General features: G+C 41.2%; 1 protein-coding gene across 1 annotated transcript; it reads right to left on the bottom strand.

Moving 5' to 3' along the window:
* Positions 1-1,077: 1,077 nt before the first annotated feature.
* LOC130915147 (transcriptional repressor scratch 1-like) lies at positions 1,078-27,440 on the bottom strand. The gene is made up of 2 exons (XM_057834950.1): positions 26,853-27,440; positions 1,078-4,468 (listed from the first exon to the last, which is right to left on the bottom strand). The coding sequence occupies exons 1-2, from the start codon at positions 26,965-26,967 to the stop codon at positions 3,741-3,743; spliced, it is 843 nt and encodes a 280-aa protein (XP_057690933.1). The 5' UTR covers positions 26,968-27,440; the 3' UTR covers positions 1,078-3,740.

Genomic DNA, 27,440 nt, shown 5'->3' with positions numbered 1-27,440 from the left:
AAAAATTAGGACACCCTATGGAAGCCTATGTGTTTTTCAACATATTTGGTCATATGGATATTTAATATAAATTTTAATATCTTAATCCAAAGAGATTCGAGTAATGGAACTAAACAATTAATACTGAAAAAAAAAAAAAGATTTTTTTATAACTTTCTGTAAAATGTCATTTCATTGCCCAGTGTTTTGAAGGAGGCTTTCCTTATTTGAACCTCACATTTAGTTTGGTGTGCCCCTGGCTGTTGAAGTGAGAAAAAACACCATGGTGAGATCAAATGAGCTGTCTAAGGCCTTCAGAAAGAAGATTGTAGACGCTTATGAGTCTGGAAAGGGATTTCAAAAAATCTCAAAAGACTATAATTCCACTGTCCAGAAAAAAGTCCACAAGTGGAGGACATTCAAAACAACTGCCAACATGCCCAGGTCTGGCCGTCCAAGAAAGTTCACCCCGAGAGCAGACCCAAAGATGCTAAAAGAGGTCTCCAGAAACTCTAAAATGTCATCACGGGACCTACAGCAGGCTCTTGCTACTGTTGATGTGAAAGTGCATGTCTCTACAATCAGAAAGAGACCTTGCAGGTTTAACCTTTCATGGGAGCTGTGCAAGGAGGAAACTTTTGCTCTTCAAGAAGAAGATGAAGGTCAGACTGAAGTTTGCCAGAGTGAATGTAGACAAAGACCAGGACCTCTGGAATAATGTTTTTTGGACGGATGAATCTAAAAGTGAAGTATTTGGACACCAGAACAGAGGGCATGTTTGGTGTAAACCCAATACAGCATTCTGGGAAAATAACCTCATACTAACTGTGAAGCATGGAGGTGGAGGTGTCATGGTTTGGGGATTCTTAGCTGCAGAAGGACCTGGCCAGCTCACCATCATAGAATCATCATGAAATATATTGTGTATCAGAGGGTACTTGAAGATCATCTGTGAAAAAAATTAAAGCTGAAGTGAAACTGGACACTGCAACATGACAATGACCCAAAATATACCAAGGACTGGCTGAAAAGGAAGAAATGGAGAGTTCTGGAATGGCCGAGTCAAAGCCCAGATCTTAATCCCATTGAGATGCTGTGGGGTGACTTGAAATGGGCTGTACATGCAAAAAAAAAAAAAAAAGTATTCTGCGTTGAGGAGTGGGGCAAACTTTCTTCAGACCGATGTCAAAGACCGGTAGATAGCTACAAAAAATGTCTCACTGAAGTTATTTCAGCCAAAGGGGGTAACACTAGGTATTAAGTGGTAGAGTGTCTTAACTTTTTCCTCAGAATATGCATTTTTGTTGATATATTTGGTTTAATGAGTAAAACAATGTTAATTTTTGTTGTTCACCTGCAATGAAATCACTTTATTTTCCAGAGATAAAGAAAAATAAGATCAGACATTGTTATATTAACATTTCCTCATAAAGAACTGAATATTTCATTAGGTGTCCTAATTTTTTTAACATGACTGTAATTCACTAACTTCATTTTTTTTTTTTTTTTTTTGATATTGCACCGATTTCACACTTGACAAATACGCAAACCTTATCTTAATCTGTGTTGCTTTTGTGATTATTTTTTTCTCTTCATCTTTTGCTTTGCTTTTGCTTCACCGTCAGTTTTTTTTAATTCTTGTTTAAAAATACTTTTGCTTTTGTGGCTCATTTTTCAAAGAGTTCAAGATTAGATCGAGTGCTGCAATGTAACGGCTTTATACGAAACTGCTGCCTTCACAACATTCTCAGAAGTGTTTGTCTTCATTCAAGAGCTGTTAGTTTATGTCTGAGATGAAGGAAAAAGTAGGGCATAAGTGCATGTTCAGTGCAAACTCTTCTTTTATCCTTATAACCCTAAAATAATGTGTAGTGAAAGGCAAATCACTAATTGAATAATCTTCTTGTTAAACTCGGGATCTTCATCTCAAAGTGTGATTAAATAAAGGTTACACACGCCTGAGGAAGTGCTGCAATTATCACAAGTCCTTTGTAAGAGAATCAGTCGTTCATATTAAACCTATTATTTCCAATTGTTGGAAGCTTGACTACGGTGTGGAGTTTAATCAGACTGCACAGATGTTCTCTCCGGGTCGCTCCGAGTCTGTGTGTGTGCGTCTTGGAAGGTTATGTAACACCAATCGTCATTACTGAGCACAAATGTTTTTTGTGCAGTTGTGTGTGTCCTCACAGTGTCTCCAGGGAAGCTCCAGGAATCTACAGCGGATGTTTTTGGGGCTTAGAGAGCTGGGTTCAGCCACACTGCTATCAGCCATATGGATCATCACTGGCACCATGCATTGTTCTGGGCCCTACTTTATATGACTTGTGGGTTAATCCTATTGGTTGGCTCAGTAGAAATGCATGGGCCCTGCTGCAGAATAAGCAGGACTAATGTATAAGTGGGGGGTGTAAACGTGAAGGTGCCGGGCCATCCAGCCATAAGTGCACGCTTTTTTCGCGGTCGAAAAATGCCCACATTATGTGTGGTTGAATAATGCATTGCATTTAAAGTTGACCACAATGCCACTACATTGATAGCATGCGGCAGCCTTCACGTCAGGTGAATGCACCTGCACAACTCGAATTTTTCTAGAAGGGTGCTGAACACGTTTATTTGTCCAGGAGTGCAGTAACAACAGGCTTCAGAGTGGCAAGCCGCTGATCCCAGCTCCTTTCCCCCAGAATCCTACATTAGTTCTACTCACTAAAAGGCAGGCAGTGCATAACAAGAGGAAAGACTTTTTGTTTCTTTTTGTTTCGCTAATACTACATTGGCATGTTCCCTGATGTCTGCAATATTTGTCTTTTTTTATGACTATAGGTGAAGTAAAACATACCTGATTTTAAAAACTGCTATACAGTAGTAGGTAATACTTCATAAGTTCATCATAAAATACCATGCATTAGAGTGATTATTGCTCTGAAAAATGTCCTACAGAGGCTCCAAGAGAAAAATATTGCCCTTGTGTATTGAATTTGGCATTAAAACAAACAAACAAAAAGCTTTGTATGATGTTGGCATAGATATTTTTTTGCATGCACAAAATGTAAAAAACAAAAAAATTTTTTAGAAAAGGTTAAACAACATAATTAAAAAAGATATAACTAAAAAAAAAAGTGGCATATGCTTTGGCCTGTAGTGGTAGAAAAAGGGGAGAAATAAATAAAATAAAGTGCAACATAAAAACATATAAACATACACAGTATACAAATAATAAATAATTAAATACTACCTAAGTAGTGGAGAGAATATGGTCACTTGGTGCAGAAGAACATTGTTATTATTATCATCATTGTTATTACTATAATTATTACTATTATTCCTCCAAAAGAAAAAGGAAAAACTCTTTCTATATGCATTATAGTGCAGAGAGAAACCCAGCAGCTGTTAGCTTGCTGTTTGTACCATCATCCATGAATAAGTCTGTACCGGTACTGTGTCTCGGCGCTGGATAGAAGCCATGTTTGTGATATTATCATCTCTATCCAGAACAGCAAAAAGAAGCGAACAGTTTGTTTTGTCGGGATGTGCATGCGTACAACAGTTCAATCCTTCATCTGGAGGAGAAAAATTGTGCTATCGTCATCACCATTAATTGGCTGCAGGGCAAAGCGAGGTGCAGAATGTGAGCATGGAAGAGAAAGCGAGGTCAGAACCAAAAAATTGATCATGTGGGTCAGTCTGTAAGAATAATGGCGATTTAGGTTTGTAGTTCTTTTTTGTTTTGTTTTTTTGTTTTTACAATCGGGTCGGGGGGGTCATGCATCCAATGGCCCGAGAGGGGAGAATGGGCCTTTGAAGCAGGCCGATTCGTAGTGCTTGTTCAGGTAACTCTTGAGCGCGAAGGTCTTGTTGCAGCGTTTGCACTTGAAGTGCTTGAAGGCCGAGTGCGTCTGCATGTGAGCGCGCAGGTTCGAGCGGTCAGCGAAGGCTTTCCCGCAGTGAGCGCAGCCGAAGGGTTTCTCGCCCGTGTGCGAGCGCATGTGGCCCTGCAAGAGCCACGGCCGGCTGAATGCTTTGCCACACACCTCGCACTTGTGTTTGAGGTCGTGCGTGAGCAGGTGCATGGCCATGGCGGGCATGGACACGTACACCTTGCCGCAGGTGGGACATTTTTTGGCCAGCTTGCTGTCCAGTGAGCGATGCGTCTGTTTGTGTCGGCTCAAGTTGGATGACGTGGCGTAGGTCTTGCCACACTCGTTGCACGTGTGCCTCTGGATGCTGCGAGGGCTGCCCATGGTTTTCCTCCTCGAACGGCCGTCCGTGATATAAAATGCGTCCACTGAGTACCCGTCGCTGACCGCGGCGTCACCATTGATGTAGCCGTCGGTGAGCTCGGATCCCGGGCTGTCGGGAGACTCCGAGTCCGGGGCGCCGTAGTCACTGTGGATGCCGTCGTACAGGGGGTCCGGTGAGGGCACCTTGATCCCTCCGTCGCTTTCGCCGTCGTACACTGACGGGCTGATGTAGTCGCTGATGTAACCAGCTGTGAAAGCAGAAGAAAACAATGCAGTTTAGACTTTGTACTTTGTATTGTGTCATTCTTTTCATTCCCGCCTGATGACAGCTTTGTAAATGCATTCTATGACGATTTGGACTTTTTGATATGATGAAAAGATTAACACAAAAATTGTAAAGAGAAGAAACGCGCCTTTTCTATAGCCCCTGGCGCTACTCTCGCTTGGTGCTTTTCCAGTGTCACTGTTTCTAGTTACCCAAGAAAGCCAAGCCAAAACTACAGTAGATAGCGTTAAAAAAAAATAAAACTAGAAAAATTAAAAAATTTGTAGAAAAAAATTACTCGCATTTGTTGGTAATGTAATTTGTAGCGGTTTTAAAAAAACGTGCAGTTGTACAATTTGGCTGCTAGGAGTCCCAAGTGCTGCACTTTTCTGCCAAATGTTGCATTCAATATTCTTACATGCAAGGCTAGTTTGACCAATCAGAAAAACTAGTTTGACTCCTTAAACCTCAGCCTCATTGGTTCATTTGGACTCTGCTCACCAAGGTTTACACATGACTTTTAACCCTCTGCATGCCACACACATTTTTCCCCCTTTCTGAGCTTTACAATTGTAGTTGGCATCATATCTCTTCATCGGGTATCACCTAAACTAAACAGACAGACATCTTCATTTCACCCACACAAGAGTTACAAAGGAAAGTGTGAAGAAGTGTAGGTTTGAGTGGTTTGAGTTCACCCTCCCTTATGTCCATATATCAGGAACGAACAAAACCAAGGACCTAGACTTGCATAGGGACATGACACTACCAACTTTTCAGAATGCTCAAACTGTCCCCACCAACTTTTAAGCAACCTTAGTTGCATTATATAATTACTTCAGTTATATAGGTAATTTAGATTGTCTTTCCATATGTTGTATGGATAGAGTTGACCCTACCATTATTAAGTGAATTACTTTCATTATGTTCGGGCTGACATTTACTGCTTTTCACTTGCTGAATGTGCCAGTCCAATTTTTTCTCACAAGCACACACGATTGGCTAAGGACATGAACCCCAACACACACACACACACACACACACACACACACACAACAACATGCCGCCTCCTCTGCCCAGGGGCGGACTGGGACTAAAAAGCAGCTCTGGACTTTGACTCAGCCCAGCCCAAAAGAATCGCTGTACGAAGGGAAACACAGACCCTCTAGGTCGTCCAGGGGCATGCCCCCCAGGAGAATTTTTTTTTTTTATGTTTCATTGTAAAATGCTTCAAGTTCATGCACTTTGAGAGAAAAATGAAGGAAATGTGTCTAGACTGTGACTGTCTGACTTGGGGCGCTCAAAGTACTGCAAGGCTGAACTGGAGTTGGATTCATCTTCTGCCCTAGCTCTATGATCCATCTGAATAAACAAATGAAAGAATTTATTTTTTAAAGCAAGTTTTATATATCCAATTGATTATAATAACACCTGTCCCCTGTGTCTATAAAATGACTTCATTGTTTATGCCATAATTAATCTTGCCACACAAATAATAAATTTCAATGAAAATACAATAAACATTTCAAGACAAATCCTGTATACATAACCTTCATTGGAAAGTATTAACCAGAAAACAAAACGTTATATAAATGATTAAAAATATATATCATATCAATTTAACTACCTAAACTCTAAAGTAAAACCATTCATTTTATTAATATTTCTTTATATTTCTTCTGAATTAATATTGCTGCTGCGTGTGCATACGTTGTTTTACAGCTAAAATACTATCCCTTTAGTTGCCATTTATTTCATTTAAATTGTAGCTACATGGTGGACAACAATTGCCAATATCCCTAACAAGTAACCCTCTTCATTCCATCTCAGCCCGGTGGCAACTAGAAAGTCCACCAAAGCTCTTATCGCTCTATCCTGCCCCTTCGTGGGCCACAGCAAGTCTTTCGGAGTCACAGCGCCTTGCGGCAATGGCCCACTTCTTCGTTCTCCTCCTATCAGATTGGCGGTTAACAGCCAGGTGCTATGCTGCCACCTGTCGGATTAGGTGCGAACTGTAGACAATCATTGAGGATAGGGGGATAAAAACAGTGACGTGTGTATGGTGGCCGCCGGCCATCCAGAGCACCGGCCGTTCTGTGATCCTCCAGAAGCTACAGATTACCAGTCCGCCCCTGCCTCCGCCCCCTTCAAAGACGAGGAATATTAGATTATTTTTTTGGCCAGCAGCAGCAGCACCAACCACTGTAAGTAGGGTTGTTCCGATCATGTTTTTTTGCTCCCGATCCGATCCCGACTGTTTTAGTTTGAGTATCTGCCGATCCCGATATTTTCCCGATCCGATTGCTTTTTTTTGCTTCCGATTCAATTCCAATCATTCCCGATAATTTTTCCCGATCATATAGTACATTTTGTCAATGCATTAAGAAAAAAATGAATGAAACTCGGACGAATATATACATTCAACATACAGTACATAAGTACTGTATTTGTTTATTATGACAATAAATCCTCAAGATGGCATTTACATTATTAACATTCTTTCTGTGAGAGGGATCCACGGATAGAAAGACTTGTGACTTTGTATATTGTGTCTAAATATTGCCATCTAGTGTATTTGTTGAGCTTTCAGTAAATGATACTGAAGCCATGCCCAAATGCATGATGGGTGGATATAACACGCCTTTAGCAACCATGACTGTGCGTAGTGCTACCAATTCATATATCTTCTCTGCGTTGGGAAATAACATAGGGTGTTAAGAAAAAGATCAATTGCTACCTTGCTTCCCCACATTGCTTCCCACGATATTTCTAATTGTAGGGAGAGGGATTGTAAGGCTTTAGCCAATTAAAAAAAGGCTCCTAAGGCTACCAAAATTCACCCTACTCATATAACGCTGCCTTTTAGCTCTCTATATAGATAAAACGGCGCCATTACAGTTTGAGCGCGACAATGCATGAGTGGGTCGTGCAGCGCATGCATTGATTGCGCTAAATATTTTAACGCGATACATTTTTTTAAAAATTAATTACCGCCGTTATCGGGATAAATTTGATAACCCTACCTTAAGCCTAAACTAAAGACTCAGGATGAGTGTGACATATTATGTCCATAACGTTAAATACAATTAGAAAACGATTTATATATAATAATATATGTATATATATATATATATATATATATATATATATATATATATATATATATATATATATATATATATACACAGTACTGTGCAAAAGTTTTAGGGAGGTGTCCTGCCAAAAACTTTTGCACACTACTGTATATAAAAAAAAAAAAAAAGGCATGTCCAATATTTTTTTGCCGATTCCGATACTTTGAAAATGACGTGATCAGACCCGATCGATCGGGATGCCGATCAATCGGGACATCTCTAACTGTAAGTAATGTAAAAAGATGTCAATGTTATGGAGGTGGGGAACACATCACTAATTTTCCTACCGAAAGTCCGACCTGCATCAGAGTTGTCATGACATTAAACTGTATGAATTTGCTAACCTGCAAAACTCGAATAGGAAGCTGCCTAGAGAGAAGTGTCCTTCAGTATGTAAATTAATTCAACTGTGAGAAATGCAGTGAACTGAGGTTTACCCCCTTCTACCCAATTTTCATTTTTAATTGATTTATGAGGTCTTGAATCAGCCCATATATGTTTGGTTGGTTTGTGGACAAAAGCAGTAGTGTTTTACCTGACGGAAGGTTCCATTTTTTATTTATTTTTCGTATTCCCTAACTTTTCAGTTGTATTTAATTTCTTTATTTAGACGGACAATGTTGACTGGTCTTAAGACAATTGTTTATTTTTTTGAATTCCTGTATAGTTAAGAGATTACTGTGTATGTTAATGTAATTTAAATTCTGTTCAGATACTGCAATTTTAAATTTGCTAAACAAAAAAAAAAATCCAGACATTTATTCTGGAAGTTCTCCAAATGTTTCTTTTGTAGTTTTTGAAAACAAAGGTTTGAATCAAACGATGTATCACTTGAACTAATACATATGAGAGTTAGTATACGTCAATACAGATTTATTTTGCAATGATCATTTAGCCTATCAATTAGGTTCATATTCGTGAGAAATGCATCCCTGACCCAATCTGTTTGGTGTTATTAATGTCCCGTCCCCAGTAAATTGTCATGTTTATGTGCCTTCTCAGTTCTTTTCTTTCCATTCCGGCACATGATTCAGCTGGATGGGCGGGGCTGTGCCACACACCTGTGGTGCATTTGGAGCAACTCCTTATTTAAAGACTGCTGTCACAGTATACGAGTGTCAGACTATTACTTTTTACTTGCTTACCGCTGTGTGCATCGTCTAGAGCTCTCTTGCCTGTTATGGTTGTATTCTTTTTTTTATCACATTGCTGTTAGTAATTTTTTTGTTGGACTTTGCTGTTATGTGATTCAGCTTTTTCTGGCCATTGTTGCCTTCCCCTTAGTTCTCTCGCCGACTCGGTTCGTGCCCTTTTTGTGTTGCATTTTTCTCTTGCGTGTTTTAGCATGCTTCCTTTCTTCTCGTTTTTTGTAATAAATACTTCTAATTTCAAAGTCTGTGTTTGGATCCTACTAAAGTAAACCATTTCTCGTCATTTAGAAGACAACTCTATTTTTTTGCAGTTCGGTTGAGAGTGTTTTTTTTTTTTTTTAATTTTTTACTGTTTATTTATTTTTATCGATCTTTAGTTTTTCAGGATCAGAAATGTGGTACCCAAAACAGGTCAATTTGAAATAACATAAAAGGTGGGTTAACAGTCAAGTGGTTATTTCAATCACCCTCAACCGGTCTAAAAGGCCTCTTCACACAGTTCGCCATTTTACTGAATTTGCCCAGGGCACAGAAATTGAGACCAATGTTATTATACGCTGTAAATCTGTTATGAAAAATGTCTGTTTCTGGGGTAACAAAGTAACAGTTCAGCGCATGGCTCTGAGGTGTGCCCGAAAAGATTGAGCCTGCAAGTCCGTGACAAAAGATTGACACCTCATAAGTCACGGCCTTCGTGTTGGCGGGTTCTTCTATATCAAACGTGAAAACGAGAAGCACAAATTTATGAAAAAAATGGCGTAAAACCCGCCTTTCTATTGGTCTTGGTCTCAATAGCAGTTGGGAAACACTTGTACACATACTGGACACTAACTTTTCCAGGAGAGTTTTAATCTTGGCATCTTGTGCGATACTGTTTGCCGCAGTGTCCACTTTGCTGTCACAGTCCGTTTTCTCACTGTCTCCTCTCAAAGTGGTATTGATCTGCTTACTGTGACCAACAGCCACATGCCACATCCAAATGTTGTTATTTGGTAGCATGTCCAGTTTCGACTAATGTGTTAAATGCAGCATGGCTTCCTTACATACTTAATTGAAGTGGAAAAAGGACCTACTACTACTAGAGTAGCTAAGATGATGCTGAGCAGTGAAAAAAACAAGCATCTGTTGTAATAAACCTTGACCGTGAACTTTTGATATCGACCGCATGAATTTAAATACATGATTATTTTCGCTGAAAAGAGTCTGATTGATAAATGTGCTTCCATATCTGGAGCCCTTTATCTAGGAATTATTCTGAGTGCTTTGCTGGCTTGTCTACATCACAGGAAATATTGTCAAAAGGTGTGAGGGACATCTGCAAGAGATTTATTCTCTATAAATACCTGTTCTCATTGGTAGCTACTATGCATTATGATTTGAGTAGCACAATGTCAATGGGGAGACACAGACATTCTTGTACACTTGAAGGTACAGTATATAACAAACTACTGTGGTGCCTCGACATACGAACACCTTGACGCATGATCCTTTCGACATCTAACATAAAATTTTACTCTTCATTTGTCTCAACATATGGCTCGTAATACAACGATTTACAACAGTGTCGTGGTTTCTTTGTTTTCCCGCAAGACGGCAGCACTGCGGATTTTCAACATGGGTCCCAAGAAGGTTAGTGAAGGTGGTGAAAAAGGGACCATTGAATTTAAGATGGAAATGATTAAAAAAATAATGAGTGAACTGGCGTGGCAATCAAGCCAGAATATGTCTACGATCTCTGCGGTCCTCCCCTGACCTCCTTTCGCCAGTCTTTATAAGTTAAGGTGACAATTATTGTTTTTGTAACATCGGCAAGGAAGACGCCTGCTTTGTCAGGTTTATAGTCATTTATTTCAGAAATTGTGCAAGGCAACACGGCTACTGTCCGCCGTAGCCTACGACAACAACGGAATAACACAAAAAGGGAAAGTGTTTTCTCAATCTCTCAAACGCTCGTCAGTCACACGGTGTGTTCAGGAACAACATGCAAAACTCAACCGCCACATTAGAACCCGATTCGTTACATTGTTATTATCATTTTATTATTATTTCAATTTGTACTTAATAATTTATTTGTTTTGCTATGTATAATTGTATGTGTGTATGTCATTTGTAATTGTACCTGTAGTATTTATTAGGGATTTAGTGTAGGTTTTTGGGCCCAGTGAACAAATTAATTGAATGATAATATGTTTTTATGGGATAATCCCGCTCGACATATGCCCATTTCAATTTACAAACCAGGTCCTGGAATGAATTAAATTTGTAAGACGAGGTACCACTGTAATTTAGAATTTTTTTTGCAGTTCGGTTGAGATTTTTTTATTTTTATTTATTCATTTTTTTAATACCGTATTTTTCGGACTATAAGTCGCAGTTTTTTCATAGTTTGGCTGGGGGTGCGACTTATACTCAGGAGCGACTTATGTGTGAAATTATTAACACATTATGATATCATTTCACATGTTATTTTGGTGTTTTGGAGTGACACTGATGGTTTGGTAAACTTGTTAGCATGTTCTTTATGCTATAGTTATATGAATAACTCTTAATAGCTATGGCCACGTTCACGTTCTGCCTTTGGAAATGTGTGTTCAATTGTATTATTGACTTTTTTATATTGAAATGCATGCTTTTAGTTTTTGGTTTAGTTTGTGTGTGTTTCACGCCCAAGTGGGGGCGCACTCGCACGTGTTTACGCGAAGAAGAGCTCTCACACGTCAGAAGTGGGCGAGAGAGAAACACGGCTGCGAACCTACGTTCATTGTTTATGCTTGTATAATATCTCTACAGAGGCAATGCCTGTGTGTATCATCTTTTATCTTGTTGTTGTGTGTTATACGGACGTCCAGCCTAGTCATTTGGGAGTTTAGCTCGCTGTATAGCCAAGACCGAACTGTAGCGTCCTGGTGAGGACAGTATATTCACATTTCGTTGTTCATGCATAATGTAACATTATCATACTGTGCATTTATTTAGCATGTTGTTCGATATAGTATTTTTATATTAAATTGCCTTTCAAGATGACATATCTGTTGTATGTGTTGGATTTTATCGAGTAAATTTCCCCCAAAAATGCGACTTATACTCCAGTGCGACTTATATATGGTTTTTTTCCTCTTCTTTGGACATTTTATGGCTGGTGCGACTTATACTCAGGTGCGACTTATAGTCCGAAAAATATGGTAAATTGATCTTTAGTCTTGACCCAGAACAGGTCAATTTGACTTTGTACTATAACAAGAGGGTTAACAGTCAAGTGTTTTTATTTTCAATTACCCACCCCGTCTGAAAGGCCTTTTCACACAGTCGCGCATTTTTCAGAATTTGCCCAGGGCACAGAAATTGAGCCCAGTGTTATTATAAGTTTTAACTCTCTGTTATATTTCCGCCTGTCTGCAGGACTATGCCAGGTCTGATGGGATTCACGCATGTCTAGGTGCAATTAGACACACTCAAGTAGAGAAACTCGGTGTTATGATTAGCGATCAGGCAGCATAGAATAGTATGCCAACATATCCACACTCACAAGTGTTTCACACAAATATTGGGTTCTACACCTCACATGGCTGATTTTTGTATACTTCACCCCTCCCATCCCAATCACTTATCTTTCTGACTCCCCCTCCCTCCTCTTTCTCGTTGACCATCAGGCCCCTTACATGGGGTCAGCAGGAAATACAAATACCTAACGATAGCACCAACATATTCAAAGTTAGTGTAGGCGTTCAATGTATTTCTTTGTTTGCGCTTCTTCTTGCTCACTCTCCCATTTCCTTTTTTCTGTGCCCCCATATCCCCTTCTTTTTTGCTGCTTTCTCCTAATTAACTCTCTGTTACGAATAATGTGCTTTTCTAGAGTAACAAAGTAACAGTTCAGTGCATGGCTCTGAGGTGTGCCCGAAAAGCTTGAGTCTGCGAGAGCGTGACAAAAGATTGATACCTCATAAGTCACAGCCTTTGTCTTGACAGGTTCTTCTATATCGAATGGCACAAGATGCACAAACTGATGAAAAAAATGGGGGAAAACTCAACCATTCCATTGGTATTGGTCTTAATAACAGTTGGGGAAACACTTGTACACAACTGGACGCTAACTTTTCTAGGAGAGTTTTATTCACGGCATCTTGTGCTATACTGTATGCCGCAGTGTCCACTTTGCTGTCACAGTCCTTTTTTGCACTGTCTCCTCTCAAATTGGTATTGACCTCCTTACTGTGACCGACAGCCACATGCCACATCCAAATGCTGTTATTTGGTATAATGTCCAGTTTTGACAAACGTGTTAAATGCAGCAAACGTCCATACTTCACTGTAGTGGATAAAGGACCTCCCTAAACTAGCGTAGCTTGCTGTGCAGTGGAACAAAACAAGCATTGTTGTAATAAACCTTGCACCGTTAACTTTTGATATCGACTGCATGAATTTAAACAGATGATTATTTTCGCTGAACAGAGTCTGATTGATAAATGTGCTTCCATATCTGGAGCTTTTTAACCAGGAATTATTCTGAAAGCTTTTCTGGCTTGTCTGCAGTGCAGGAAATATTGTCAAAAGGTGTGAGGAGCATCTGCAAGAGATGTGTTCACTATAAATACCTGTTCTCATTGGTTGCTACTGTGCATCATAATGTGAATAGCACAATGTCAATGGAGAGACTGTTCAATTGATGGTACAGCATAATGTATAACATAATATGGTCATCATAGTTGTTCACAACTTTCCACCCACCATTAGAACAAGAGCAGTGCATATTTTAAATACTTCTGCAAGACTTGTTGGTGAAAGTGGACACTTTCACACAAAATATACAGTATATACAGAATACATTACCGTTTAAAAGTTTAGAGTCTAAGCAACCCCAAACTTTTGAACCGTAGTGTACATAATGTAAAATCCCATATGATACACTACGGTTCAAAAGTTTGGGGTCGTTTAGACCCCAGACTTTTGAACGGTAGTGTATACTGTAACTTCCTTATGATTTGTCATGCTATGTTTGTAACATTTTATGTTTACAGAGATTTCATGATACTGTCAAAGCATTGCAGGGACACTCACGGTGAGGGCAGAGTATAACCTCCTACCCCCGGGCGCACGATATACGTAGATTACCATATTGCAAAGTCAACTGTTTTGAGAACTCATTTGTTGCTTAAGGCCGAAGGTTGTGCAATTTTTAAAACTTTTTTTTTTAATTAACAGTTGCATAGTTTTGCTTTGGTTTGTGTGTGAATGTATGCACTATGCCCGGGGTGACCGAACTATTTCACAAAGGGCTACAGTGGTTGCAGGTTTTCAGATCCAACTTATCAAGAGGACAAGCCAGGCAAGTCAGCCTGATTTTTGCCATGTACATGTTACATGGCAAGTCTGTCTGGTCTTCTGTGATAACAATTGGCTTTCCACTCTGATACAATCTGTGCCATCAAATCACACTACGCAAGGCAACTCCTGGTAGTATTGGAAGATGTTATGCATTCTCGTCTTTTTTACTATATATCTGACAAAAAGGCTGCTGTAAAGGACTCCATGGCAAAGTAAAGTCTCGTTCAAGGCATCAGGGACCACCAAAAGTGCTCTGACTAGCTGCCAGTCCAAGTCAAAAGCAGATCTAACTCTACATTCAAAGGGACTTTTAGAAATGTCTCTCTCTTCAAAAAAAAGTTTCTGTACTTGATAATACACCATGTGCTTTCATTAGATTTTTCCAACAAAAATGGTAGTGATTGTTCAGCGGTGCGCTCATTTGAGTCAACTGCATGCCATGACTGTTTGTGAACTCAAAATTGAGTACAACCGACAGCATAAGTCGCATTCCATTTTTCTGCTTGCCTCTGTGATAGGTTTTTTCAGATTCAGTCTTATTAGCCCCACCTCTGCATTTTGAAATCCAGCTCAAACTGCTTGTTCAGTAGAAACTTCAGTAGTTTAACTGTTTGTACTGGATCAGATGGAAACATAACCTGCACCCACAATGGCCCTTGAGGACCGGTTTGGACACTCCTGCACTATGTTATAGGATGCGTGTTAAATGGCAATAAATAAGTTGTTTGTCATGGCATTCTTGATGCAGCAACAGACTCCAACACAAACGTGCTTGGGTGGAAAAGTCAAAACCATTGAGTCACTGTACTGCAATTTACAACAAAGAATCATATCGTATCGTTAATAAGCATAATGATTGTCTATTCATTTTCTATAACACTTATCTTCCTCCTCCCACCGATCCATTTGAACTGTGATCTTTCGCTGTCACCCCTCCTAGTTCAAATGCATTGGACAGATGTTTATCTCAATGAATGGCAGCCCAATGAGAAGAGGGGGGTATTAACGCGTTACATGTACTCCGTTACATTTACTTGAGTAACATTTTGACAAAAATGTACTTGTAAGAGTACTTTTACAAAGCCATACTTTTGGTTGAGTAAATTTGTGAAGAAAAAACGCTACTCTTACTCCGCTACTTTGGGCTACACAGGAGTCGTTACATTTTTTCCTCTTTATTCTACATATATGATTTATTTATTTTTTTCCAGTGATGCCAAGAGTAGCTCTACCAATTTCACCAATGAGATGTCCCAACAATAATCACATGACTACAATATACCAATGAGACGCAAGCTTGCCGTTCTATGATCAAGCCAGCCTGCTCAATCATGTGGCGTCTTTAAAGCACCTTTAAAAATGAAGTATTTGACACAGAGCGCTGCTCTCAACAAGACTCGAAAGTCTGGATTTCAACCTTTCTTTTAACTACAGTATTCACTATTCAAGCTAGGAGCTATTTTCTCCACTAGAGGGCACTCATGCTCTTTGGACAAATTATGCTTTATTTGTGTCATTTTTTTCTCTCGCCGGAATTCAATTATTATATATATTTTTTTCTTTTTCAAAATATATTTCAGTGGCTTAATGTGGTTATGTAATGGGTTATTGTACAGTATCATTGTAATAACAGTTCATATAGATAACATTGTGCTGAGATAAAAAATACCATTGTTTAAAAAAAAAAATCCAACGAATTAGTAAGCAGTTACTCACAATGTTATTCATTACTTGAGTATTCTTTTCACCAAATACGTTTTTACTTGTACTTGAATAAATTTAAAGGATGACCACTTTTACTTCAGTAATATAATTTTGAAGCAGCGCTACACTTACTTAGTACAATTTTTGGCTACTCTACCCACCTCTGCCAATGAGTTCATATTTTTTGGAATGTAGGAGGAAGCTGGAGTACCTGAATAAAACTCCTCAAGCTAAGGGACAACATATACTATGAACTCAACATAGAAAGATTTGAATCCTAAATCTATGGCACAGACATGCTAATCACTTGGACACCATGCTGCTTACTGTTTATGGCCACATACAGTATATGATTGCTTTATCCTGTAAATTTAACCACCATTTAAGTTACACCAATTTTGTATGCACACATCAATCAGATTCAGACAAATTTGATATTCCTATTCAATAATCTCAATTGATTTGGTTTAATCCTAGATTTTAAGAACTTTAAATAACTACTCTATATTATGCTGCTTCATATGAAAAATGCAATTGATCATAAAAGTGACTGTTGCTGTACAGCACCGAGATCCAGTTTAATACAGTATGTACTCTGCAAGTATGTCAATACAGTACAGCAGCCAGCCATACATCATGGCAACACATTCTGACAACTTTTATGGCTCAAACATTCTGACAAAAAAAAAAACTGAGAACATGTCAGGACTTGGAGCATGATAAACAACAACAAAAAAGACAACTGGATCTCCAGATAATTTTATTCCAATATATATACATACCTTCTATGAATCTTTAAAGTTGCCTGCCGTTATATATCATTAAAGCCAAATATCATATTTTCATGTATTAAGGGTACTAGCCTGGCATTCTACATATATAAAAGATCGATTAGATGTATACTAGACACTATATGCTAAAAATACAAATATACAGTGATGAGCTACAACATTGTGACAACTTGCACAATGTAATGAGATACACACTGTTTCAAAGAGTGCTTTCATAATGGTGCTCTCACCTGATCGTAAACTGCAGTAGTTTACTTCCCTACGGCATAATATTAAGTGCCGTTCCTAAATTTGGGGTTTGCTCATGTAACCAAGTGAAATAACCCAATATGAAATACAGTTCAGTTTTCATGAGGTATTTCATCTTTTTTGTTGTTGTTTTTAACAATGATGTGTGAGCATGTATGTGCTACAATATCACAATAAATCAGTGACCAATATTGTAGTGCAATATAATATTACAACTAGGCATGTGCCGGTATGAGATTCTGACGGTATGAAACCGTTAAGCCAAAATATCACGGTTTCACGGTATTGCTAATACAGCTCTGAAATGTGTTACTTTGAGATACAGTGGGGAAAATAAGTATTTGATACATTCACAATGGGAATACCCCCCCATGAGTCATCACCTTATCGTGGTGGAGGGGTTTGCGTGTCTCAATGATCCTAGGAGCTATGTTGTCTGGGGCTTTAAGCCCCTGGTAGGGTCACCCATGGCAAACAGGTCCTAGGTGAGAGGCCAGACAAAGTATGGCTCAAAAAGACCCCTTATGATGAGCAAGATTATTGAACCCCAGTTTCCCTTGCCCGGACGCGGGTTACCGGGGCCCCCCTCTGGAGCCAGGCCTGGAGGTGGGGCTCGAAGGCAAGCGTCTGGTGGCCGGGCCTGTCCCCATGGGGCCCGGCCGGGCTCAGCCCGAAAAGGCAACGTGGGTTCCCCTTCCCATGGGCTCACCACCTGTGGGAGGGGCCAAAGGGGTCGGGTGCGTAGGGAGTTGGGCGGCAGCCAAAGGCGGGGGCCTTGGCGGTCCGACCCCCAGCTGCTGAAGCTAACTCTTGGGACATGGAATGTCACCTCTCTGGCAGGGAAGGAGCCTGAGCTGGTGTGTGAGGCAGAGAAGTTCCGACTAGATATAGTCGGACTCTCCTCCACACACAGCTTGGGTTCTGGTACCAATCCTCTCGAGAGGGGTTGGACTCTCTTCCACTCTGGAGTTGCCCATGGTGAGAGGCGCCGGGCAGGTGTGGGCATACTTATTGCCCCCCGGCTTGGCGCCTGTACGTTGGGGTTTACCCCGGTGGACGAGAGGGTAGCCTCCCTCCGCCTTCGGGTGGGGGGACGGGTTCTAACTGTTGTTTGTGCTTATGCACCGAACAGCAGTTCAGAATACCCACCCTTTTTGGAGTCCTTGGAGGGTGTGCTAGAGAGCGCCCCCTCTGGGGACTCCCTCGTTCTACTGGGGGACTTCAACGCTCACGTGGGCAATGACAGTGAGACCTGGAGGGGCGTGATTGGGAGGAACGGCCCCCCCGATCAGAACCCGAGTGGTGTTCTGTTATTGGACTTCTGTGCTCGTCACGGTTTGTCTATAACGAACACCATGTTCAAACATAGGGGTGTCCATATATGCACTTGGCACCAGGACACCCTAGGCCGCAGTTCGATGATCGACTTCGTAATCGTGTCATCGGACTTGCGGCCGCATGTTTTGGACACTCGGGTGAAGAGAGGGGCGGAGCTGTCAACTGATCACCACCTGGTGGTGTGTTGGCTCCGATGGCGGGGGAAGATGCTGGCCAGACCTGGCAGGCCCAAACGTATTGTGAGGGTCTGCTGGGAACGTCTGGCAGAATCCCCTGTCAGAAAGAGTTTCAACACCCACCTCCGGCAGAACTTCTCCCTTGTCCCGGGGGAGGTGGGGGACATTGAGTCCGAGTGGGCCATGTTCCGCACCTCCATTGTTGAGGCGGCCGATCAGAGCTGTGGCCGTAAGGTGGTTGGTGCCTGTCGTGGCGGCAATCCCCGAACCCGCTGGTGGACACCAGCGGTAAGGGATGCCGTCAAGCTGAAGAAGGAGGCCTATCGGGCCTTTTTGGCCTGTGGGACTCCGGAGGCAGCTGACAGGTACCGGCTGGCCAAGCGGACTGCGGCCTCGGCGGTTGCCGAGGCAAAAACTCGGACATGGGAGGAGTTCGGTGAGGCCATGGAAAACGACTTCTGGATGGCTTCGAGGAAATTCTGGTCCACCATCCGGCGTCTGAGGAGGGGAAAGCAGTGCACTATTAACACTGTGTATAGTGAAGATGGTGTACTGCTGACCTCGACTCGGGACGTCGTGAGTCGGTGGAGAGAATACTTCGAAGCCCTCCTCAATTCCACCGACACGCCTTCCTTTGAGGAAGCAGAGTCTGGGGACTCTGAGGTGGGCTCTTCGATCTCTGGGGTTGAAGTCACTGAGGCGGTTGGTAAGCTCCTCGGTGGCAAGGCCCCGGGGGTGGATGAGATCCGCCCGGAGTTCCTAAAGGCTCTGGATGTTGTAGGGCTGTCATGGCTGACACGCCTCTACAACATCGCGTGGACATCGGGGACAGTGCCTCTGGATTGGCAGACCGGGGTGGTGGTCCCCCTTTTTAAAAAGGGGGACCGGAGGGTGTGTTCCAATTATAGAGGAATCACACTCCTCAGTCTCCCTGGTAAAGTCTATTCAGGGGTGCTGGAGAGGAGGGTCCGTCGGGAAGTCGAATCTCGGATTCAGGAGGAGCAGTGTGGTTTTCGTCCCGGCCGTGGAACAGTGGACCAGCTCTACACCCTCAGCAGGGTCCTCGAGGGTGCATGGGAGTTCGCCCAACCAGTCTACATGTGTTTTGTGGATTTGGAGAAGGCGTTCGACCGTGTGCCTAGGGGAATCCTGTGGAGGGTGCTCCGGGAGTACGGGGTACCGAGCCCCTTGGTAAGGGCTGTTCGGTCCCTGTACGACCGGTGTCAGAGTCTGGTCCGCATTGCCGGCAGTAAGTCGAATTCGTTCCCAGTGAGGGTTGGACTCCGCCAAGGCTGCCCTTTGTCACCGATTTTGTTCATAACTTTTATGGACAGAATTTCTAGGCGCAGCCGAAGCGTTGAGGGGGTCCGGTTTGGTGACCTCAGCATTGAATCTCTGCTTTTTGCAGATGATTTAGTGCTGTTGGCTTCATCAAGCCGTGACCTCCAACTCTCGCTGGAGCGGTTCGCAGCTGAGTGTGAAGCGGTTGGGATGAAGATCAGCACCTCCAAATCCGAGACCATGGTCCTCAGTCGGAAAAGGGTGGAGTGCCCTCTCCGGGTCGGGGATGAGATCCTGCCCCAAGTGGAGGAGTTCAAGTATCTTGGGGTCTTGTTCACGAGTGACGGTAGGAGGGAGCGGGAGATTGACAGGCGAATCGGTGCGGCGTCTGCAGTAATGCGGACGCTGCACCGGTCCGTAGTGGTGAAGAAGGAGCTGAGCCGAAAGGCAAAGCTCTCGATTTACCAGTCGATCTACGTTCCTACCCTCACCTATGGTCACGAGCTTTGGGTCGTGACTGAAAGAACAAGATCCCGGATACAAGCGGCTGAAATGAGTTTCCTCCGCAGGGTGTCCGGGCTCTCCCTTAGAGATAGGGTGAGAAGCTCGGTCATCCGGGAGGGACTCGGCGTCGAGCCGCTACTCCTCCGCGTAGAGAGGAGCCAGCTGAGGTGGCTCGGGCATCTGGTTCGGATGCCTCCCGGACGCCTCCCTGGAGAGGTGTTCCGGGCATGTCCCACCGGCGGGAGGCCCCGGGGACGACCCAGGACACGCTGGAGAGACTATGTCTCTCGGCTGGCCTGGGAACGCCTTGGGATCCCGCCGGAGGAGCTGGTTGAAGTGGCTGGGGAGAGGGAAGTCTGGGCTTCCCTGTTAAAGCTGCTGCCCCCGCGACCCGACCCCGGAACAAGCGGAAGATAATGGATGGATGGATGGACAATGGGAATACCCATTGGCAGTGTATCAAATACTTGTTCTCCCCACTGTATATACGTAGGTTAAATAAAAGAACTTTTAAAAGACTTTTTTTCCCATTAAACAGGATTTTTATTTTTCAAGACATATTAGCAAATTCAAACATAAGTATAATGTTAAGTTAAAATAAATGAAAAAAAAAAACAACAACAAAAATAACTGAAATATTCTAAATAAAATTAAAATAAATCCAGTCCTTTAAGTGAGCCTAAACCAACAGCCACAGCTCAACATTATTACCATCAGAACAAAAATAATAATTAATATAGTATATTAGTATTATATAGTATATAATATTAATTAATTGTTATATTAAAAAAATATTTTCCGTAAAGAGCCCCTGTGTATGACTCGTATCATGTTCAAATTATGCACACACTCCTTCTTTACACAGACAGAGGGGGAAAAAAAACACGTTTTACCACCGCTAGACACACTAAACACGCTAGAGTTAAGTCGTGGCTCTTGGGAAACGTTCATGACAGCGTTTACAAACCTTTAATTTTCTATAAATGCGAAATCATATTGAAGGTATTGCCTCCTCGGCTGCCACCCTCCGCAAACATGTTTTACGTGTCGGGTGGCCCTACTCCTCTAAGACGCGGCCGTCTTTTCTGTAGCCGAAGTGTTCCCATACCGGCGATTTCGTTTTCTTTGATTGGGGAAAAAGTTCAGGAGTTTCACCTCCTCCAACCATCGTGCAGCATAGCACGACACTGAGCAACAACTGGTGGGGGAGGGTTAAGCCTCAAAGCTGCAAGCGAGGGATTTCTGCCTACATTTTGAGGACACAAAACATAGCTAATACCTTAGGGAGGGTATGACGGAAAATGTTTGCGTTTTTAAAACCTTGACGTTTTCATACCACGGTATACCTTGAAATCAGTAATCAGCACATGTCTAATTACAACCTCCTCTCATACTTAACCAATGGCATAATAGTTTCATGTGTGGTGTACATTTCCCATTAGTGATTAAAAGATAAACTCTGTCAGAGTAACTGTAAAAAGTACCCATTCACCTGTTTCCTAGTGATTATCCTTCTCAAATCCTCAATCAACTCAACATGCTAGAGTATCTGAACAAAACACACAAGAACATGACTGAAGCATGCAAAACTCATATAGAAAAAAAAAACCCACAACCTATCAAGCTAGATAGTCTAATCAACATTATTAAAACAAAATAAATTTCCATTCATCAACTGGTTCAACCTTCTTATTGTGACCAAACAAAGAGAAAAGCTGTAAAGTTCTACAGCAATAAATGCAGAGCACTTACAGTGTATCACAAAAGTGAGTACACACCTCGCATTTCTGCAGATATTTAAATATATCTTTTCATTGGACAAGACTGACAAAAGGACACTTTGACACAATGAAAAGTAGTCTGTGTGCAGCTTATATAATAGAGTTAATTTATTTTCCCCTCAAAATAACTCAAACTATAGCCATTAAAATCTAAACCCCTGGCAACAAAAGTGAGTACACCCCTTTGAAAAAAACGTATATCCCTAAATGTCCACATTGAGTACTGCTTGTCATTTTCCCTCCAAAACTCATTACAGGAGTGCTGTCAGCATTGCTGCAGAGATTGAAGAGGTGGGGGGGTCACCCTGTTACTGCTCAGACCATACGCCATACTCTACATCAAATTGGTGTGCATGGCTGTCACCCCAGGAGGAAGCCTCTTCTGAAGACGGTACACAAGAAAGCCCGCAAACAGTTTGCTGAAGACATGTCAACAAAGCACATGGATTACTGGAACCATGTCCTGTGGTCTGATGAGACGGGCGGGCTTTTTCAAAGGGGTGTACTCACTTTTGTTGCTAGGGGTTTAGATATTAATGGTTATATTTTGAGTTAGTTGGGGGGGGGATTAACTCTATTATATAAGATGCACACAAACTACTTTTAATTGTCTCAGTGTCATTTTGTCAATGTTGTCCCATGAAAAGATATACTTAAATATCTGCAGAAATGCGAGGGGTGTATTCACTTTTGTGTTACACTGTATGACATTTGCACCATAATCTCTAAAATGAAATCACTGATGTAGTTTGTTTTGATTTTATTGTTTAGACTCTGCATGAAGTAGTTTTATGCAGCTACAGTCTTACTCAGCTGAAAAGGCAACCTCTACATGACTAGTATATATCTGCAGGGCACCCCTCCTATCCGCACAGTCCCATTACACACAAAGCAACACAAGTGGGATATCAATTATTCCCAACTCTGCTTCATCCGAGCAGAAAGTTGCTGCTAACGCACAGTGGCTCGCCGAGGCTAAATCCTGCACTGCAGTGAGTGCTATGGCCACGTGAAGGTTTTGAGGATAGAGGGAGTGGAAGAACTAGAAAAGGGTAGCGGAAGACTGCAGGTCGCAATTGAAGCCAAAAAGGGCTTCTTAGCCTCGACATGATGAATACGCCACTGACAGGTTTCTGTCTTTTTTTTCCTTTCTTTTTTTATCATATCTTTGCTGACGCGCAAACACAAGTGAGGGTCAGGCGCCGGAGCCACACGCTGATGCAACAACGTGTCAGTGGCGCCCGGGTGGAGGGAGGGAGAGGATGCATGGAGACGTCTGTTCAAGGGTGTATTGAAGTTCACAGCACACAACAATGAGTCACACTGCTGCTGGAGGATGTACAGCAAGGAGGCTGACTAAAGAGTACAAGCACTAAAAACATTCTCTGCATTCAAGTGAGACTCTAACACACTCATCAATCACAAGTCAAACTTGTTGAGTCAGATAATCACTCTCTGTGGAAAATCTAACAGGGTTTACTGAAAGTGAGCATAATACATTAATCGCAAATTACTAGAATTAGAAAATGCTTGAGAAAATGAATGCGTGACAAATGATTGATTATGCCTTCATATTTTGTTATTATCCTTAGGTGAGGTGGTTTCTTATTTGGCCAAAAAGAGCATAAGGTGGGGGCAAAGAGATTTTTTGGTAACTCTTTATAATAACTATCCGTTTTACTAGTTAATAGATCATTAGTAAACTGTTGATAAATGATTTATTGTTGATTTGTGAAGTATTTGTTAACAGTTTGTTAAGCATTTACAGGGTGTTCTTAATCTGAAACAGTTTGTGTAGAAACGTTTCAAGTTTTTGTGTGTAACGTTTGGCATTTTTATCTTTTCAGGTTAAGAAATGCCGTTCACTTCAAAAGAAAAGGCCATTTTGATAAGGCATTTTGCAGGCAGCGCTCATGTTGCACATTTATGAAAATCTGCCATAGAACCAACAAATATTTGTACTTTTCTTTGTATATTTAACCAATAAAACTTCAACATCTTCAACATAAAGTGTATATAGTTTTATTAAGATCCATCAACTAGCATGGGCATTTAGAATGGGGTCAACCATATTGGAACACCATGTAAATGCTTAACAAACTGTTAACAAATACTTCACAAATCAACAATAAATCATTTATCAACAGTTTACTAATTATCTATTAACTAGTAAAACGGATAGTTATTATAAAGTGTTACCGATTTTTGTTTTGTTTTGTTTTGTTTACAGTTGATAATTATTATGTCATTTATAGGCATTGCTTCATATCCAGGCAGGGCTTCAACAATTGCGGAATGTGAAGCGCGTTAAAAGCTTATGCACATTGGTTAATTTTATGTTTTGCTCAAACGTTTTAGGCAATATCTGATAGATTAAAATCTGTCATTGATAGTTCTGCATCTGTTAGTAAAATTATACAAAAATTGTATAACATATAAATGACCACACACGTGTAAAAATAAGTAACAATCCTTATAAAAATGTTGTTCTAATACCCCAGGGTTCCGACACAATCAATATCCATCCATCCATCCATCCATCCATCCATCCATCCATCCATCCATCCATCCATCCATCCATCCATCCATCCATCCATCCATCCATCAGGGTCGCATAACATCAAACTCAGGAAAAATTACCTCTATAACATAAGTCCAGTCAAGGATAATTGTTACTATTTTTGATAACACAACTAATGTTCAAGCCAGGTGTTTAAAGTTGAACATATTGAAATATACATTCAAACTAGGGCTGTCAAACGATTAAAATTTTTAATCGAGTTAATTACAGCTTAAAAATTAATTAATCGTAATTAATCGCAATTAATCGCAATTCAAACCATCTATAAAATATGCCATATTTTTCTGTAAATTATATATATATTCTGTAAAATAATTTGTTGGAATGGAAAGATAAGACACAAGATGGATATATACATTTAACATACGGTACATAAGGACTGTAGTGGGCATTTCACTCCACTGTCATTTAAATCTGTCTCTGCTGTCCTCACTCCGAAGCGTCTACTTTTTCCAAAGCTAGACAGCTAGTGAACGACGCCTTAATAATAAGACTTCTTCCCTTTTCATCTGATTTATTAATAAAATGGCCTCAAACCATTGTCCTCTTCAGACCGTAGTGAAACTACAAAAAAAAAAAAACGTACACAAGCATTGCATTAGCAACAACGTTAGCTTAGCACGCTATACAGGTTCACTAAACATAAACAAAAAGCGTCTCATACAAAAAATATAACATTTCGCTTACTAACATAATATGTACATTCTTTACAACAACCATACTTACGGACAAATCTTGTCCAAGGATCATATAAGCACAACATTATCAGCCCGAGACGTCGTGCAGCCATATTGAACTGGCAAGAAAGCAATAAACCATGTCGCAAAGCGACCACAAGAGTTCGCTGTTAGACAGCACAAAAAACCTTGCTGTAAAACTTACCAAAAGGCAGAATACTGTCTGAGCGGGACATGTGCGTTAATTGCGTCAAATATTTTAACGTGATTAATTTAAAAAATTAATTACCGCGCGTTAACGCGATAATTTTGACAGCCCTAATTCAAACACCTCATTTTCTATACCACTTATCTTGGCTTGCAGGAAATTGGAGCCAATCCCATCTGTCTCAGACCAAAAGGCAGATTGCACACTGGACTGCTCGCCAGTCAGTCGCAAAGCTCAAACAGTGTGGATGCCAATTTCGGCGAATGCGCTATTACACCATTAACGATTCAACTAAACTATACAGTATCTTATTCCAATTTCTGTGTTAGACCTTTGGCCATTATCGGCGCTTATTTCAAATTACCGCAGGTACAGGTCTTCCAGATATACAGGGAGAGTCATATCTAGATAATCAACAACAGAAAAGTGATTGACACAGACACTGCACATATGGTCAACTATTTGAATTAATGATGGTTGATAAAAGATATCAGGTAACATGTGATAACTACTGTTGGTCAATGAACGGTTGAAGTTTTAGAAATGACCTTAATATTGACAATAAGCCATAACGTCGTTTTCGATTGTTTTTCAATTCTTCCATTTCTCTTATCTTCCCTTTCAATCATAATGAGCAGGTCTGAATTTAGGACTTTCTACAAGAAAGTCTAACACGATATGCTGACGTCATGTATGACAGTGGTGCAAAACAAATTTACCCGCATATTTTCTGGAACATTCCGAATTGTGAATGCACAGAGAACTTTGAATTTGTAGTGTCCACTGCATGGCATGTGTCTATTGCTTTTTAAACACATGGATCCTAAATGACACTGTTTGAAGCCTGTTGAGTATATTTTTGAATGAACATGTACTTTAAATGACCCACAAAGTCCAAAGTTGAAAGGTATGTTTACGTAAACAACCAACTGAACCCTGTTTTTATCTCTGAATCTTACTTAGTCTTTTCAAGATGGAATGCATTGGGAAGGTGGGGTGTTGACTAGAAGATGAAGATTTAAAAAAAAAAAAAAAAAAAATTAATCTTCAAAAGGTCTGTTTCTGTGAGCTTCTTACCGACATCCACTTGTAAATAACTTTTAAATAGATGTGCTGTTACAGCTGTTACAGTATTTAGTTTATATTTATTATTATTACTACATGGAACAGATGTGACCGAGTCATTAAAAATGTTGCATGCCTGTGGTTACATTCCTCAGTCTGGCCACTGAGCAAGTTTGTTGTCCATATTGTTATGAGTCAAATGAAGAGGTGAAGCTTTAGTCAAATATTTAAAAAATAAAAAAAATAAAATCTTCATCAGAATCATTGGAAAACATCAGAATGTAAATCTGCTAAAATATATTTAGTACATTCCAGCATGGATTGTGTTTGCAGTGCACATTAGTATTCCTCCTTGTTGTGGACCAACAGCCAAAACACCTGTTAAAGCTGAGCCTGACCTACCTTTGTCATGTAGCCGCAGGCTGAGCTCCGTCCTGGGCCGGTAGGCGCTCTCCAAATCATCCCCGGTGGAGAAATCATCCAGTTTCACCTTTTTCACCAAGAAAGACCTCGGCATGGTGGTGCAACACTCACACGCGCACTCAGACACACGAGTCCGCACACACGCAAAGCCAGCAGACCGGCGTGGCCAGCGTGACCGACCACCAGGAGCAAGCTTGTTAAATAGTTGCGGAGGGCTCTAATTTTAGACCAATTGCTCTGAAGAAATTCCACTACTGGCTCCTCGGGAGCAAGTTCAGCACCGGACAGTTCCCCTCGCTCGGCTTCATGTGCAGCACACGAGCGGAAGTACACTTGCTGCCAACCTCACGTGCGGTAAAGAATGAGATGGATCGGCGTTTGTCTTCAAAGAAGAGGAGAGGAGAAAGAGGGAGGGGGGAAATGGAATTCGAAAGCTTTGCTGAGGAAACCTTTAGTCCCATACAGTCTCCGTGGAAGTAGTCCTCAAGATGATTGCATCCATTTGCACCTCCTCTTCTCTTTCGGATGCTTCCCTCTCTCCTCTCTCCTCTCCCGCGTTGTGCGGCG

This window comes from Corythoichthys intestinalis, chromosome 4, assembly GCF_030265065.1.
Source record: "Corythoichthys intestinalis isolate RoL2023-P3 chromosome 4, ASM3026506v1, whole genome shotgun sequence".
Classification (NCBI taxonomy): Eukaryota; Metazoa; Chordata; class Actinopteri; order Syngnathiformes; family Syngnathidae; genus Corythoichthys; species Corythoichthys intestinalis.
This window is presented reverse-complemented; position numbering and strand designations above follow the sequence as displayed.

Excerpts from the sequence above, each read along its gene's own strand:
- LOC130915147 (XM_057834950.1), bottom strand. The coding sequence starts at position 26,967 with ATGCCGAGGTCTTTCTTGGTGAAAAAGGTGAAACTGGATGATTTCTCC. Across the intron at positions 4,469-26,852 it reads CCTGCGGCTACATGACAAAG|CTGGTTACATCAGCGACTAC; the intron begins GTAGGTCAGGCT and ends CTGCTTTCACAG.